This window comes from Entelurus aequoreus, linkage group LG05, assembly GCF_033978785.1.
Source record: "Entelurus aequoreus isolate RoL-2023_Sb linkage group LG05, RoL_Eaeq_v1.1, whole genome shotgun sequence".
Taxonomy (NCBI): domain Eukaryota; kingdom Metazoa; phylum Chordata; class Actinopteri; order Syngnathiformes; family Syngnathidae; genus Entelurus; species Entelurus aequoreus.
The window spans coordinates 53,892,658-53,909,686 of record NC_084735.1 but is presented as its reverse complement, the minus strand read 5'-3'; the positions used below and the strand labels follow the sequence as shown (position 1 = coordinate 53,909,686).

Genomic DNA, 17,029 nt, shown 5'->3' with positions numbered 1-17,029 from the left:
TTTGTTATGTTGCAGCCTTATTCCAAAATTGAACAAATTATTTTTTGTCCTCAAAACTCTACACCCAATATTTATTTTGGTAAAATGACTGTGCTGCGATTGTAACCTCCCTTAGTCTGGGGAGAAAGATAAAATATTCTGATGTTCACCTTTACTCTCATTCTATCCAGATGTGTTACTGCTATATTTGTTTTTAGTTGCCTCTTACATCTCCCCCCAACACCCTTACTGAATGCTGTACACAAGCGTTATCAGGGAAGGATGTCCATTGTGTTTGCAGAAAAGTCATAGTTTGATGTGAAAGATGGAACGTGTCATTGGGAAGGAATGTCTTCCTCGGTGGGTAAGAGTTCATGTCAATATGTGTTTTCTTTTCTCTCACAGCTCAGATATCAACATGGCTTGACCACCCCAGACCTGCAGCAAACACTGCCCAACCTGAAGAACTTTCTTGAACATGGCTTGCTTGTCAAATGGTAAGAAAAAGACACCTCAGCATTGGTCATAAAATTCAGGTGCTGTATCTATTTTGTTTTAACTATCCGAAAACAAAATGTCCATTGCAGAGCAACGTTGTTTCTTAAGAGGATAAACATAGGTAACTCCAGAAAGAAAATAGAATTCGTCGTACTTTGCTTGGAAAAGTTATATTGTTTGTCTCCTCTTACCCTACGCATGCCAGTCATATATAACTTCATGATAAGTACAATATGTTCACAACCTAAGACTAACATTTCATATTTACTACACAGAGTGCAGGTGATTGTTATCTTGTCTTGGTCTCTTTCTCACCGAGCTTCTTGTAGGTGACATTGTAGTTCATTCCAGTCTTGCGTAGGTCTACAATCTTGTCCTCAAAGGCCCTTTGACAGCTTGTTGGTCTTGCCTTGGTAGTGGAGAGGTTTAAATAGAAGGACTCATGCATGTGTTTAGGACAGAATGGGGGTGAGAGGCTTCGTGTAATTAAAAAAAAAGACAATTTCCAGCTATTCGGAAAGTTACAGAAAACACTTTTTTTTCAGAAGTTTTTGAAAGGTCATGGAAATCACAGATATCTTTAATTTCAGTAATCCAAACAAAATGTCCACCAAATTGATTTTTTCAAATGGAGAAAAAGTAAAGACTAAATAAGTTGGAATTTAACAGTGAAAATATGTTTTTAAGTGTGTATTTAAGGCACCATGCATTTTAGATTAATTTTACTTGGGATTCAAGGAAGGTTAATGTCATACGAGCCACACATGAGATACTGTAGCACAAAATGTAGGAGTTGAGGTCCCAGATTTAGCCCAATTAGTACCGCAAGTACAATATTATGTACATAATAATGCATTATTAGTGTTACGATTATTAGTTTGCGGTGGTCCCATTCAGATCAAATAATCTTTTTTGGTAATGGAAATTCAATAAATGGTTTTGGAGAAAATCATTGATGAAAAAGTGTATGAAATCTAGGGTCTAAATGCTTGCTGGTTGGTTGGTAGAAGATCAAATACTCCAATTAATTCATCAACTTTATTCAGTGGTCTTTTGTGGATTTTGTTTGTATACTGTAGTCCAGGGGTCTCAAACTCAATGTCTACAAGGCTCCTCCTTTGGTTAATGACATATGCAGTATTGTCGCTCCTGTGGTGACACGATCATTTCAGTAGTGACAAAATAAAATGGACAGTAGTTTAATCCCACCATTTTGAAATAATTGTATTCACAAAGTCTTCAAATAAGTGACTATTTTCAAGAATCATTGTTTCAATAATCTATTTAAAGTAAATAAGCATGTTTTTAATGTACTGCTGGTTTCTATCTGTAATTGTACAGTTCAGAGAGAAAGAATCAAGACGCCGTGTTAAAATCAAATTTTAAAAAAAAGTGGAAAAGAAAGGTTGAGAGAATACAGAGAAAGAGTGAAGGTTGACCCAGTTAACACCAAGAATATTTGAAGAAGGAATAAGAAAGAAAAGAAAAAGTTTGAAGTCATCAACAATTTATCGACCAGGGAGCAAAGGAAGGTGGTCAACAATGACGTTTACACTGCAGGCCAAAGTGGAGCAAATTGGATTTTTTCGAGATCTGATTTTTAACAGTTGACTGTTTAAATTATAAGTAACATGTGATCTTTATCAGACTCCAGTATAAACGCAAACAGGGCCTAATGTGGCCCCAATGTGGCCTCAATGTCACATACGAATTTGGATAAAGTGAAAACAAAGGAAGTTGATCTGATTATTTAAATGAACAAGGAAGTCACTACTACGCCACAGATCAGTGTGGAAATGGGTTTGTGACGTGGATGTTGTGTAGAGGAGGTGGTCAGATGATAGAAAACAACTCTAGGAGGAGGAAGAAAATAATTGGACATTGATCGTGTTGCACACACGAATGACGTAGCTTGACCAAAGATGACGTAAAATTCGCCAACAGGTTGCATTGCATTACTTACGATATTTGGACGTTTGTCCATCATTTTAGATTCATCCATGTTCTGATCATGATGAATCGGAGAATCGATAATATTTCCCACCTCTAATAAATGTAATAGATAATAATAATGTAATAAAACCCTAAATGTACAATTAAATGTAAACAATTTATATTTTGACACTGTTGAGTTCCACAGGAGCTGGTCAGAGACACTACAGCTTGCTTACAGGAAGTTGCCAATATGTTCTCCAATATGTTTTTTTGTGCTGTCATTTTTGTGTTTGCAACGTTATTGTAGTTATTGTTCTTTCTAGTGGAATTCAAGATTTACATAAAATATTTAACTATTAGCCGCCCATGGTGCGTGGACTGCAGTTACACTAAACCAGGGGTCTCCAAATGTTTTGACTCAGGGGCCACATTGGGTTAAAATAATTAGGATGTTCGATTTTACATGATATATCCTTTTTGATGTTAGTGCTGCTTTATTGTTATTAAAAGCTGCCCAGCCTAGGCCAATGCGATGCTGGACGGCGGACATAAACTCTCCTCTTTTCGAGCAGAGTTTATGGCCTAGATCAGGGGTCTGCAACCCAAAATGTTGAAAGAGCCATATTGGACCTAAAATACAAAAAAAAACATCTGTCTGGAGCCGCAAAAAATTAAAAGCTATATATAGTGTTATAATGAAAGCAACACATGATGTACATGTCGGTATTAGCTATTATAGCTTACTATCAAAATGACAAAATATGTCGCAGGCTGACGCAAATCTCTGTTGACAGAAATGTTTAAAAGTAATATTTATTTTACACATTTTTACAACATTGGAAAACATGAGTAAAACGGAGGCTTCTCAAAGGGTGAGATAGCCTCTAGAAATGACTGGGTTAGAATGGCCAAAGGTATAGATGTGTGTGTCCAAGTTAAAGGAAACGGCAGGCTGTCTTCTTCTAATGGATTTGTTACTATCTTTGCAAGCTGGGTAAGGTTTCCTGTGGTCTAGAACAACATGGCACACAAACACAAACAACTATCAGAAATGCAGCCAATTTTACATACAGATTATATGTCATGAGATATGCAAATTTAAATTAACTACACTAAGAAAATTAAATGAGCTCAAATATACCCATAAACGAGGCATAATGATGCAATGTAGACCTACAGCTAGCAAATAGCATGTTAGCATCGATTAGCTTGCAATTATGCCCTGACCAAATATGTCTGATTAGCACTCCAACAAGTCAATAACATCAACATAGCTCACGTTTGTGCATTCACGCACAGCATACAGATTTTGGTGGACAAAACAAGACAAAGAAGGAGTGGCATAAAACAGGTCTTTCTGTGGCAGCGTCGGATAAAGGTATACATATTAACAAACTACGGTGATTCAAGGACCGCCAAAATTAGGACAAAACGGCGCTCACCAAATACTCTGATCAATGAATAATGTTTAATATAAACCGTGGGATTTCTAACAATTAGGAAGGTTTGTGTCATCTGTGTCCTCCAACAAAAACCCTATTAAAACTAAAAATATATTTTTTCTCTTATCTTTTTCCATTTGCATACATTTTTGAAAAAGCTCCAGGGAGCCTCTAGAGCTGCTGGGTTGCCAACCAGTTAAATCAGTTACTTGAGGTAGTGATCAGACATTACTTTGGTGTACGGTAGTACTAAAACTTTAGAAGCGGTAACACCCCTGTCTAGGACGAGATGTATCTTATTAACGTTGATGTATTCATATATTATCTGTGTAAGACCACAACTGTCAACTATAGTCTGGCTCGCAGGATTATTCATGTGAAAATTAAAATTGCCCATAATAACTGTTATCTGCATGAGTCACTAGGTCATCAACAAACTCTGAGAATTTGGAGATAATGTCTAAATAAGGCCCAGGAGGGCAATAAATGACAGCAAGGTGGAGCGATAATGGAGCAGTCACCTCATAGTAAGAACCTCAAATGAATTATATTCATTTCTTAGGCTAGGGCTAAGATTAAGGTTTACATCAGACATTAGTGCCACCCCTCCACTCCTTTTCAGCGGACGAGTTAAATGTGAAATTATATAGTTAAGAGGAGACCAATAACGCCACGTTCGTCGTTTCTAATAACCTTATTTTCTAATAACCTTATTTACTAATAACGCTTTAAGAGACATTGATCTGATATGTTAAAAGCCCATATTTTAGATCAGTGGTTCTTAACCTTGTTGGAGGTACCGAACCCCACCAGTTTCATATGCGCATTCACTGAATCCTTCTTTAGTGAAAAATAAAATGTTTTTGGTTTTTTTTCAAATTCAAGACAAAGTTATATGTTTTTGGTAACACTTTAGTATGGGGAACATATTCTAAGTAATAAAGGCTTAATTTAGAGTTTTTTGGACACTAGGAGAACATATTCTAAGTAACAAAGACTTAATTTAGAGTTATTTGGTTAGGGTTAGAGGGTTAGGGCCAGGGTTAGAGGGTTAGGGTTATAATAAGGCCATGCCGAATAAGGCATTAATAAGTACTTAATAATGACTAGATAAGAGCCAATATGTTACTAATTTGCATGTTAATAAGCAACTAATTAATGGTGAATATGTTCCCCATACTAAAGTGTTACCATGTTTTTTTACTGATGCACAAAATGATCCGTGCATGAACATCACCTTGTTCAAAGAACAAAACCAACACAGTGCATGAACTCACAACAAATTACACACCTGCAAATCAGTGTGACTTCTGCTGTTGCCGTATCCGTAATACGCCGATAGGGAGAAGTTTTTATTTACACGATGAGTCGGGTGTGTTTTGACCTCCGCCGAACCCCTGAGCCCGACTCACCGAACCCCAAGGGTTCGATCGAATCCAGGTTAAGAACCACTGTTATAGATAGTGGAATGTTTGGGGTCATTTTTACCAATGGAATCCGTAGTTATAATATTAACAAGATTACATCAATCTCGCGTAGTGTGTTTCGAATAATTTCGAGCACATCTACGAGTTGATACGGTAAGAATCTGAAAATGACTTGCCAGACACTGCGGTTTATTTTTTTACCCTATGATTTGCTACCTCAGTAGGATGCATATCCCCCTCAGGCACTGTCTCAAAAAAAACATTGTGTATATAATGATGTATTACGCTACAAGAAATGCTATGTGTGCAGGGATTTTCCAGCCTGGCGCTGGTTATTTCTATCTTAACTGACTCCTCACCTGGGCTAACAGGCTCTATAGTCGCCGGTGTCCGAGCCTGTTCTAGTGGAGGCAGTCAAGTGAGACTCAACCAGTAGTCTATGTTCCCAGCAAGAGTGATGGCGCCTTCCCGGTTAGGGTGAAGGCTGTCCATCCTCACAGGCCCAGTTTTCCCCAGAGAGAGGGCCAATTATCTACAAAGGTATAGCCCTGTTCTCTGCAAAAGTTAGCCAGCTCCTTGTACCGCAGAGACAAATACTTGATGCCGAGCCATCCTTTTAGCGAGATTACAACCCCTGACTATGTTTTTCTTTCTCATTTCATATTGTCTCATTCTTGGACAAAAAAGCACTTCCTAACAAACAGGAAGTGACATCAGCAAATCAGCAGCAGTCACCAAAGCAGCAGTGTCAACAAAGCTCCAATGTACGGTTATCAATCACTGTTTTTTCCATAAGATTAGTTAAAACCAAAGTTTTACTGCGGTTATGATTAATACAATTTATCGTTTTATTCCTAAAATTAATTAAGTCAAAGAATAATTAATATTGTCTTAAACCACATCTGCCATCTTGATTAATTTTAGCTTTGTTAACCCTTCAATAAAACCCTTTAGGTGGCAGTTCCACTCCCACAATAGACGTCTTTCATGTCCGTTTCTCTCCCAAGGACAGCCAATGTGTGTTACACACATTAATTGAATAATCTTTTGTTTTGAAAAGAGAGAAGCCATGAAAGCTGGAACGCGTAAATTGTCCGTCTTCAAGTTCCCTCTTAATGGGAAGTAGAAAGGCCCAAAGATAGTAGAGATGAAAACATGCTTGTGTGTGTGTGTTTATGTCTATGCTTGCGTGTTTGAGACGTTAAGAACAGGAACAAAAGTCATTCAATACTAATTTCCATGTCCTCTGCTAAGAATCAAGACTTTGCCATTTGTGTGCTTCAAACACATGTTGGTTATTAGGAACTTTCACACTCAGTCCTGCTGATAATCTAGCGTTGATATTGAAACACCACAAGTAATTATAAGTAAAAAAAACTAGGGTTGCATGATATACATGATATAAATGATATCATTTTTCCGCCGATATAGCATTTAGTCCTATCATCGTGGTAATGCATGTTGATAATAAATTCTAGCTGTGTACAGCAAATTTGACTAGGACAATATACAGTTTGTAATATTCGCTTTCATGGTGGCAATTACAGTAACTTTCTTACATGTATCAATATCATTGGAGGACATGGAATAGCTAAACATGCTACACTACACATCATAGGACACAATAACCCAGGGGTTCTTAACCTTTTTGACCTCGTGGCCCAAATTTTCCACTTCAGAGCCCACTCAAATATTAACACTTTAATACATTTTCTTAATATTCAATAATTATATCTATCTACTTACAGTTTAACTGGATGAATGTTGTCAAATGATATGAAAGCATGTGTTAATGACAATGATTATGATCCAAGCTTTGGTCAGGCTGATTACAACAATGAATATTATTCAAAGATACTGCAAAAGAAGGGACTCATAAAAAATGATCCATCCATCCATTTTCTACCACGTGTCCCTCTCGGGGTCGCGGGGGGTGCTGGAGCCTATATAAAAAATTTACATACAATAAATGGTAAATGGGTTATACTTGTATAGGGCTTTTCTACTTTCAAGGTACTCAAAGCGCTTTAAAACTATTTCCACATTCACCCATTCACACACTGATGGCGGGAGCTGCCATGCAAGGCCCTAACCACGACCCATCAGGAGCAAGGGTGAAGTGTCTTGCGCAAGGACACAACGGACGTGGCGAGGTTGGTAGAAGGTGGGGATCGAACCAGGAACCCTCAGGTTGCTGGCACAGCCACTCTCCCAACAGTGCCACGCCGTCCCCAATAACACATCGCTAAAATTAATACATTCTAACTAAATTAATAATAAATAATATGTATACCTCCAAAGACATGCACCTGGGGATAGGTTGATTGGCAACACTAAATTGGCCCTAGTGTGTGAATGTGAGTGTGAATGTTGTCTGTCTATCTGTGTTGGCCCTGTGATGAGGTAGCGACTTGTCCAGGGTGTACCCCGCCTTCCGCCCGATTGCAGCTGAGATAGGCTCCAGCACCCCCTGCAACCCCAAAAGGGATAAGTGGTAGAAAATGGATGGATGGATGTACATGTTTACTAAACTGTCAATAAAATTAAAGTGCAAATGAAAATACCTCCCTGAACTGCCTCCTTACCGTGGTGGGGGAGTTTGCGTGTCCCAATGATCTTAGAAGCTATGTTGTCCGAGGCTTCTATGCCCCTGGTAGGGTCTCGTATGACAAACAGGTCCTAGGTGAGGGATCAGACAAAGAGCAGCTCAAAGACTTCTGTTAATACAAATAATTGAGGACCAAAGTTTCCCTCGCCCAGATGCAGGTCACCGGGGCCACCCTCTGGAGCCAGGCCTGGAGGTGGGGCTTCGATGGCGAGCGCCTGGTTGCTGGGCCCCGGCACTGCCCGAAGAGGCAACGTGGGTCCCCCCTCGATTAGGCTCACTACTCCTAGGAGGGGGCATAAAAGTCGGGTGCTGTGTGAGCTGGGCTGCAGGGTCCTTTGGCGGTCTGATCCTTGGCTACAGATGCTAGCTTTTGGGATGTGGAACGTCACCTCGCTAAGGGGAAAGGAGCCTGTGCTGGTGCACGAGGTAGAGAAGTTCCGGGTGGATCTAGTTGGTCTCACTTTGATGCACACCAAGGGCTCTGGAACCAGTCCTCTCGATAGGGGCTGGACTCTCTTCCACTCTGGCATTGCCAGCAGTGAGAGGCCACGGGCGGGGGCGGCAATACTTGTTGCCCCGCGGCTCAGAACCTGCACGTTGGACTTTAATCCGGTAGACGAAATGGTATCTTCCCTCCGCCTCTGGGTGGGGGCACGGGTCCTGACCGTTGTTTGGGCTTACGCACTTTAAGTGTTACTATATATATATATATATATATATATATATATATATATATATATATATATATATATATATATATGTGTATATATATATATATATATATATATATATATATATATATATATATATATATATATATATATATATATATATATATATATATATATATAGTAACACTTTAGTATGAGGAACATATTCTGAGTTACAAATACTTAATTTATAGTTATTTGGACACTAGGGGAACATATAAGGCGTTAGGGTTATGGTTACTAATAGGCAATAATTCTGATGTTATTGAGGGAAGACTCTTACTTAATGGCTTACTGGTTGTATAATAAGGCCATGCAGAATAAGCATTAATAAGTACTTAATAATGACTAATTAAGAGCCAATATGTTACTAATTTGCATGTTAATAAGAAACTAATTAATGGTGAATATGTTCCCAATACTAAAGTGTTACCATGTATATACATATATATATATATATATATATATATATATATATATATATATATATATATATATATATATATATATATATATATATATATATATATATATATATATATATATATATATATATATATATATGTACGTATGTACTGTTCATATTATTGTCAATGTATGCTTTACTAGCATGCTGCAAAATGCTGATAATGTCAGGGCGGTAAAAATATTTGTAGTTTGAGCGTCATTGTTTATATATTTTTTTAGAACCAAAATGTGTAACTGACAAAGAAGTAGACGGAGAAGTAATGTCCAATGCAGAGGACGCTGGTTCGCCTTTTTTCTGTGTTACTGCTTCACAGGCACTTTGATGTTTGACAAGTCACTCATAAAAGTCAGGCAACATTTCCACGCTTCTTCACAATCGTCCGATGTGAGTTCTGTCATGCTCTCTTCAGCAGGGTTTCTGCACAGGTCAAACTCAGGGGGCCTTTTTTTCCTTGTGTGGGCTGACAACAGAAAGTTGTCTGTGTAAAAAGAGCGAGACAAGTTGGTGGCAACATGAATCTTCTAAGAGCACCTTTGAACCCTTCAAAGTTCTGTGAATGCTGCCATGAAGAAGAGTCTAGTGTGGTAGAAAGAGCAGAAAATGGATGATCTCGTTGAAGTAAATTTATTGCTTTACGACAGTTTCAGACCACATGTCTGTTATCTGTTTCAGCCAAACATGTCTGCCACTAGGGATGATGTTTGATAAGAAATTATCGAGTTCGAGCCTATTATCGAATCCTCTTATCGAACCGATTCCTTATCGATTCTCTTATCGAGTCCAGATAGGTTGTTGTATATGGAAAAAAACACACAATATTTGGTTTAACAAATCACTTCACATTCTCTACTGCTCGCTACTATAGTGTTACCATATCTGAGTTACTGTGCAGAGATGTGGTGGGAAATAACTACAAATGTGCGCTACATTCGTTAACCGTGTTACAAAAAAGATCAATTAGACTGATACATAATGTTGGATATAGAGACCATACAAACACTTTATTTATTGAGTCAAAAATATTAAAGTTCGATGATTTGATAAAATTGCAAACAGCTAAAATGATGTGGAATTAAATGATTAAATGGATTAAGTAAAGAAGTTAAAGGCCTACTGAAACCCACTACTACCGACCACGCAGTCTGATAGTTTATATATCAATGATGAAATCTTAACATTGCAACACATGCCAATACAGCCGGGTTAACTTATAAAGTGCAATTTTAAATTTCCTGCTAAGCTTCCGGTTGAAAACTCCTTTGGATATGACGTATGCGTGTGGCGTAGCCAGTAGAACAGAGGTATGGCTCCCCCATTGAGGCCAATACAAAAAGTTCTGTTTTCATTTCATAATTCCACAGTATTCTGGACATCTGTGTTGGTGAATCTTTTGCAATTTGTTTAATGAACAATGGAGATTGCAAAGAAGAAAGTTGTAGGTGGGATCGGTGTATTAGCAGCTGGCTGTAGAAACACAACAAGGAGGACTTACTTGGATAGCAGACGCGCTAGCCGGCAACCGCATCTATGATCGGGTGAAGTCCTTCGTCGCGCCGTCGATCGCTGGAACGCAGGTGAGCACGGGTGTTGATGAGCAGATGAGGGCTGGCTGGCGTAGGTGGAGCGCTAATGTTTTTATCATAGCTCTGTGAGGTCCGGTTGCTAAGTTAGCTTCAGCGTCGTTAGCAACAGCATTGTTAAGCTTTGCCAGGCTAAGAATTATTAACCATGTCCATGGTTTAATAGTATTGTTGATCTTCTGTCTATCCTTCCAGTCAGGGATTTATTTATTTTGTTTCTATCTGCATTTGAGCCAGATGCTATCACGTTAGCTCAGTAGCTAAAGAGCTCCGCCGATGTATTGTCGTGGAGATAAAAGTCACTGTGAATGTCCATTTCGCTTTCTCGACTCTCATTTTCAAGAGGATATAGTATCCGAGGTGCTTTAAAATACAAATCCGTGATCCACAATAGAAAAAGGAGAGAGTGTGGCATCCAATGAGCCAGCTAGTAGCTAAGTTACGGTCAGAGCGAAAAAAGATATGTCTTTCACTGCATTCTAGTCCGTCACTCTAACGTTCCTCATCCACGAATCTTTCATCCTCGCTCAAATTAATGGGGTAATCGTCGCTTTCTCGGTCCAAATCGCTCTAGCTGCGTTGAAAACAATAGGAAAATATGAGGAGGTGAACTGACTACGTCACGCTACTTCCGGTAGGGGCAAGGCTTTTTTTTTATCAGAGACCAAAAGTTGCGAACTTTATCGTCGTTGTTCTATACTAAATCCTTTCAGCAAAAATATGGCAATATCTCGAAATGATCAAGTATGACACATAGAATGGATCTGCTATCCCCGTTTAAATAAAAAAAAATCATTTCAGTAGGCCTTTAAACATTGTACTGATATATTGGGACGGCGTGGCGAAGTTGGTAGAATGGCTGTGCCAGCTATCGGAGTGTTGCTGGTTACTGGGGTTCAATTCCCACCTTCTACCTTCCTAGTCACGTCCGTTGTGTCCTTGGGCAAGACACTTCACCCTTTGCCTCTGATGGCTGCTGGTTAGCACCTTGCATGGCAGCTCCCTCCATCAGTGTGTGAATGTGTGTGTGAATGGGTAAATGTGGAAATACTGTCAAAGCGCTTTGAGTACCTTGAAGGTAGAAAAGCACTATACAAGTACAACCCATTTATCATTTATTTATCATATGATCCAGTTTAAGAGGTTGTTCAAATGAATAGTGCTTACAAAGTACAAAGAAGAAGAATTATGAGAAATACTTCCAACCTTATTGAAAATAATATATTCTTCGCACCTGTTGCTCATCAGAGACTCTATTTAAGCCTGCCTTTTCCGGTCACTCGTCGTGGCTTCATTGTTTGCATTTGCAACAGTTACGTTGGCATTCTGGTTTTCGAGCGCATGATTTCTGTGCTAAAGTTACCTTGGCTTCTAGTATTCCTGTGCCAAGTAAGTTTTTGCTTTAGCTTCTCGTGCGAACAGCACACTTTTCTTTTGTTTCGTTCCTGTCTGTTGTAATGTGTATGATTTATGAGAAAGAAATCATCTCCTACCTGCACGCTTTCGTCCGGAGCCGTCAGTTTTGCGTCCCAGGAGAACGAACTGCTGCACCCCACCGTGACAAATGACTGAGCTACGTGACGTCATTTCTTGTGATGTCCTACGGGGTACTTCTTGTCGGGACGGGATTCGTTCCCAGGGATTCGAATAAAGAACCAACTCTTTTTCTTTACTATAGTGGTCTCGATAACGGGTACCGTTCTCAAAAAGGGATTCGAGTCCAAGGACTCGATTCTTTTCTTATCGAACAACCCGGGAGAACCGGGTTCGAGCATCAACCCTATCTGCCACACTTGAAACGTAAGGCTACGTCTAATACACGCACACACAAAAAAATTCTATGCATGTCGTCCTTTTTGTCTACACGTTTGTCCTTAACATATCAGCTTTTGGAAAAGTCAACCACAGTGAAGATTTTCATAAATGTCTGCGTTCACATTCAACAGAAAACAAAGCTTTTTGTCTTGTCATCAGAAATGTGCAAAGGTAGTAGCTGTGTTCCCATTACCCTGAGAAATGCGCAAAACCTAAATATCGCAATAAAAACTCGTAATGGAAACATTCATATTTCGAAAAACCTCTCAAATATCGCTATAACATTTTTGTGCTCTCATAAGGTGGTTTTTGGGACGTTTTTCGCAAAAGCATGATGGAAACACCTTTTTCGCATTTACAGGGCACCTAAACGGTGGAACAGGGGTTAGGGCGTGTGTCTCACAATAAGAAGGTCCTGGGTGCAATCCCAGAGCTCTGGGTCTTTCTTTGTGGAGTTTGCACGTTCTTCCTGTGATTGCGTGGGTTCTGTCCGGGTACTCCGGCTCCCTCCCACCTAGTGTGTGAATGTTGTCTGTCTATCTGTGTTGGCCCTGTGATGAGGTAGCGACTTGTCCAGAGTGCGTGTGTGTATGTGTGGGTGCGTGTGTGTGGGCCATTGTAAGCCTTTGAATGTATATCATACCCACATGCCCCCGGACATGGGCATTATTTGTGGCAGTAAAAAGCATTAAATTAGATTTGCTGCTACCTGTAGAAACCCTGAGAAAATTAAATAATTCACCATGAAAAAAATGGTGTGCACTTATTTTTGTTTTGAATACACTGATGTATTTTTTCCTGAATTTAACACCAAAACTTGATTTTTCAGTTTCAAAGTTAATTTTTTCAAGTACGGTACAAAAATGTTGGCCCTAATTAATAAATTAATAAAAAAATTCATAAATAAAGACAAGCATGAGTAAGTTAAGAAGTCATACATTTTCAATTAGTTTTATGAACAGGGGATGGGGGGCTGGCTCAGATGGTAGAGCAGCCGTGCCAGTTGCCGCCATCCTAGTAGTCACTTCCGTTGTGCCCTTGAGCAAGACAATTGGCCCACCTGCTCCCAGCGACAACCACACTGATTTAAATGTAGCTTAAAGATGAAGATAATGGATTTTACTTTGTAAAGTGCTTTAAAGGCCTACTGAAATGATTTTTTTTTATTTAAACGGGAATAGCAGATCCATTCTATGTGTCATACTTGATCATTTCGCGATATTGCCATATTTTTGCTGAAAGGATTTAGTAGAGAAAATTGACGATAAAGGTCGCAACTTTTGCTCGCTGATAAAAAAAGCCTTGCCTGTACCGGAAGTAGTGTGACGTCACAGGAGGTAGTATTCCTCACAATTCCCCGTTGTTTACAATGGAGCGAGAGAGATTTGGAGCGACGAAGCGACGATTACCCCATTAATTTGAGCGAGGATGAAAGATTCGTGGATGAGGAACGTTACAGTGAAGGACTAGAGAGGCAGTGAAGGATGTATCTTTTTTCGCTCTGACCGTAACTTAGGTACAAGCTGGCTCATTGGATTCCACACTCTCTCCTTTTTCTATTGTGGATCACGGATTTGTATTTTAAACCACCTCGGATACTATATGCTCTTGAAAATGAGAGTCGAGAACGTGAAATGGACATTTACAGTGACTTTTATCTCCACGACAATACATCGGTGAAACACTTAGCTACTGAGCTAACGTGATAGCATCGTTCTCAAATGCAGATAGAAACAAAATACATAAATCCCTGACTGGAAGGATAGACAGAAGATCAACAATACTATTAAACCATGGACATGTAACTACACGGTTAATAATTCTCAGCCTGGCAAAGCTTAACAATGCTTTTGCTAACGACGCTGAAGCTAACATAGAAACTTAGCAACCGGACCTCACAGAGCTATGATAAAAACATTAGCGCTCCACCTACGCCAGCCAGCCGTCATCTGCTCATCAACACCCGTGCTCACCTGCGTTCCAGCGATCGACGGCGCGACGAAGGACTTCACCCGATCATCCGTGCGGTTGGCGGCTAGCATCGGCTAGGCGTCTGCTATCCAAGTAAGTAGTCCTTGTTGTGTTGCTACAGCCAGCCGCTAATACACCGATCCCACCTACAACTTTCTTCTTTGCAGCCTCCATCGTTCATTAAACAAATTGCAAAAGATTCACCAACACAGATGTCCAGAATACTGTGGAATTATGAGATGAAAACAGAGCTGTTTTGTATTGGATTCAACGGTCTCCGAATACTTCCGTTGCCGTCGTGACGTCACGCGCATACGTCATATCCAAAGGAGTTTTTCAACCGGAAGTTTAGCGGGAAATTTAAAATTGCACTTTATAAGTTAACCCGGCCGTATTGGCATGTGTTGCAATGTTAAGATTTCATCATTGATATATAAACTATCAGACTGCGTGGTCGGTAGTAGTGGGTTTCAGTAGGCCTTTAAGTCTCTTGAGAAAAAACGCTATATAAATATAATTTACTTCACTATGAATAGAAAACAAGGACATGAACGATCACTTACTTCTAACCAAATATCTTCCAGCTTTTTGGAGTTTTTTCTTCTGCAAATGTTTATTTTGGAACTCACACTGACATCAAATATTGTTGTTTTTTTATCGCAGCGTTCTTTTGCTGGTCACTCGCCCTCTAAAAGGGAGAAATACTTAAGGTTTATTATTGTGTGTCCTCCACAGTGACCGACACCAAGTCTCCAGTTCCATTCCAGTACCGTCCAAGTCTCACCTTGGGCCGCCCGGCACCTCTGAAGTCACTCGCCCTCGCCAAAGCAGCTCCCCAGACCGGGGTCTGAGGAAGCGGGCGAGCTCCGAGGCCGACAAGAACAAGAGCATTCCTCCAGGCTATGACGTCGCCGCGGGGGCGGGGCCGGCCACGACGACAACGCTGTCGTCTCCGCCGAAAGTCCTGTCATCATCTCTCGATGCCGCCATGGCCTCGCTTGACCTCACCGAGCCTGCCGCAGCCAAAGAGAAGGAAGCGGCGATGGAAGTAAGTGGAAATCAAACAGCGGAGGTGGAAAGATGCAGCAGCGCCGAAGAAGCCTCCTTCGCACCCGGGGGCGCCGCCGAGCACGCAGGGGTCATGAACGGCTCGCCGGCTTCTGGTCTGCGCTGCTCGGTGGAGCAGGCGGAGGAGATCATGGGCACGGAGGCCATCAACCTGGGAACAGAACCCGAGGGCGGCTCGGGCGTGACGGAGGAGACACGGCTGGACGAGTACCACCGCATCCCCGTGGACCAGGCGGTGGCGGTGGAATGTGACGAGCAGGTCCTGGGCGAGCTGGACGCCGCCGGGTTTGAGGAGTTTTCCAGACGCATCTACGCACTGAACGAGAACATGTCCAGCTTCAGACGACCGCGCAAAAACTCTGACAAGTGAGGAACAACGATGGATTATAACGGCTGGATTCTGGAATAATGACCACTTTGCACTTATTAAATATATATCAATAACATATTTTCAAACATAATGCAGTTAAAAGTATTTGGACAACCTTTATTTTCTGATGCCGGCATTAATATATTTTAACATTCATTCAGACTTATATGTATATATTATATTAAATATGTATGAATATATATATATATGTATATATGTATGTATGTATATATATATATATATGTATATATATATATATATGTGTGTGTGTGTGTGTGTGTGTGTGTGTGTGTACGTATATATATATATATATATATATATATATATATATATATATATGTATGTATATATATATATATATGTGTGTGTGTATGTATATATGTATGTATGTGTATATATACATATGTATGTATGTCTATATATGTATATGTGTGTGTGTATGTATGTGTATATATATGTACGTATGTGTCTATATATATATATATGTATGTATGTATGTATGTATATATATATATATGTATGTATATATTATATATATATATACATACATACATACATATATATATATATATATATATATATATATATATATATATACATATATATATACATATATATATATACATATATATATACATATATATATATACATATATATATACATATATATATATATATATATATATATATATATATATATATATATATATATATATATATATATATATATATATATATATATATATATATATATATATACATACATATATATAGTACAGGCCAAAAGTTTGGACACACCTTCTCATTTCAATGTGTTTTCTTTATTTTCATGACTATTTATTTACATTGTAGATTGTCACTGAAGGCATCAAGACTATGACACCTGTGAAGTGAAAAAACCCTTTCAGGTGACTACCTCTTGAAGCTCATGGAGAGAATGCCAAGAGTGTGCAAAGCAGGAATCAGAGCAAAGGGTGGCTATTTTGAAGAAACTAGAATATAAAACATGTTTTCAGTTATTTTACCTTTTTTTGTTAAGTACATAACTTCACATGTGTTCATTCATAGTTTTGATGCCTTCAGTGACAATCTACAATGTAAATAGTCATGAAAATAAAGAAAGTGCATTGAATGAGTAGTAAGTTATATATAATATA

At 39.2% G+C, this 17,029-nt stretch overlaps 1 protein-coding gene across 2 annotated transcripts in view; it reads left to right on the top strand.

The window, feature by feature from the left end:
* Positions 1-16,130, top strand: part of uvrag (UV radiation resistance associated gene) — a 218,797-nt gene extending 202,667 nt beyond the window's left edge. Inside the window, exons 14-15 of one of the 2 annotated variants that reach the window (XM_062048387.1) lie at positions 385-476; positions 15,170-16,130. In XM_062048387.1, coding sequence (XP_061904371.1) covers positions 385-476; positions 15,170-15,872 — 795 coding nt within the window. In that variant the 3' untranslated portion in view covers positions 15,873-16,130. The remainder of the gene's footprint in view (positions 1-384; positions 477-15,169) is intronic. The other variant, XM_062048386.1, reaches the window with a different exon arrangement.
* The last annotated feature ends 899 nt before the right edge of the window (positions 16,131-17,029 follow it).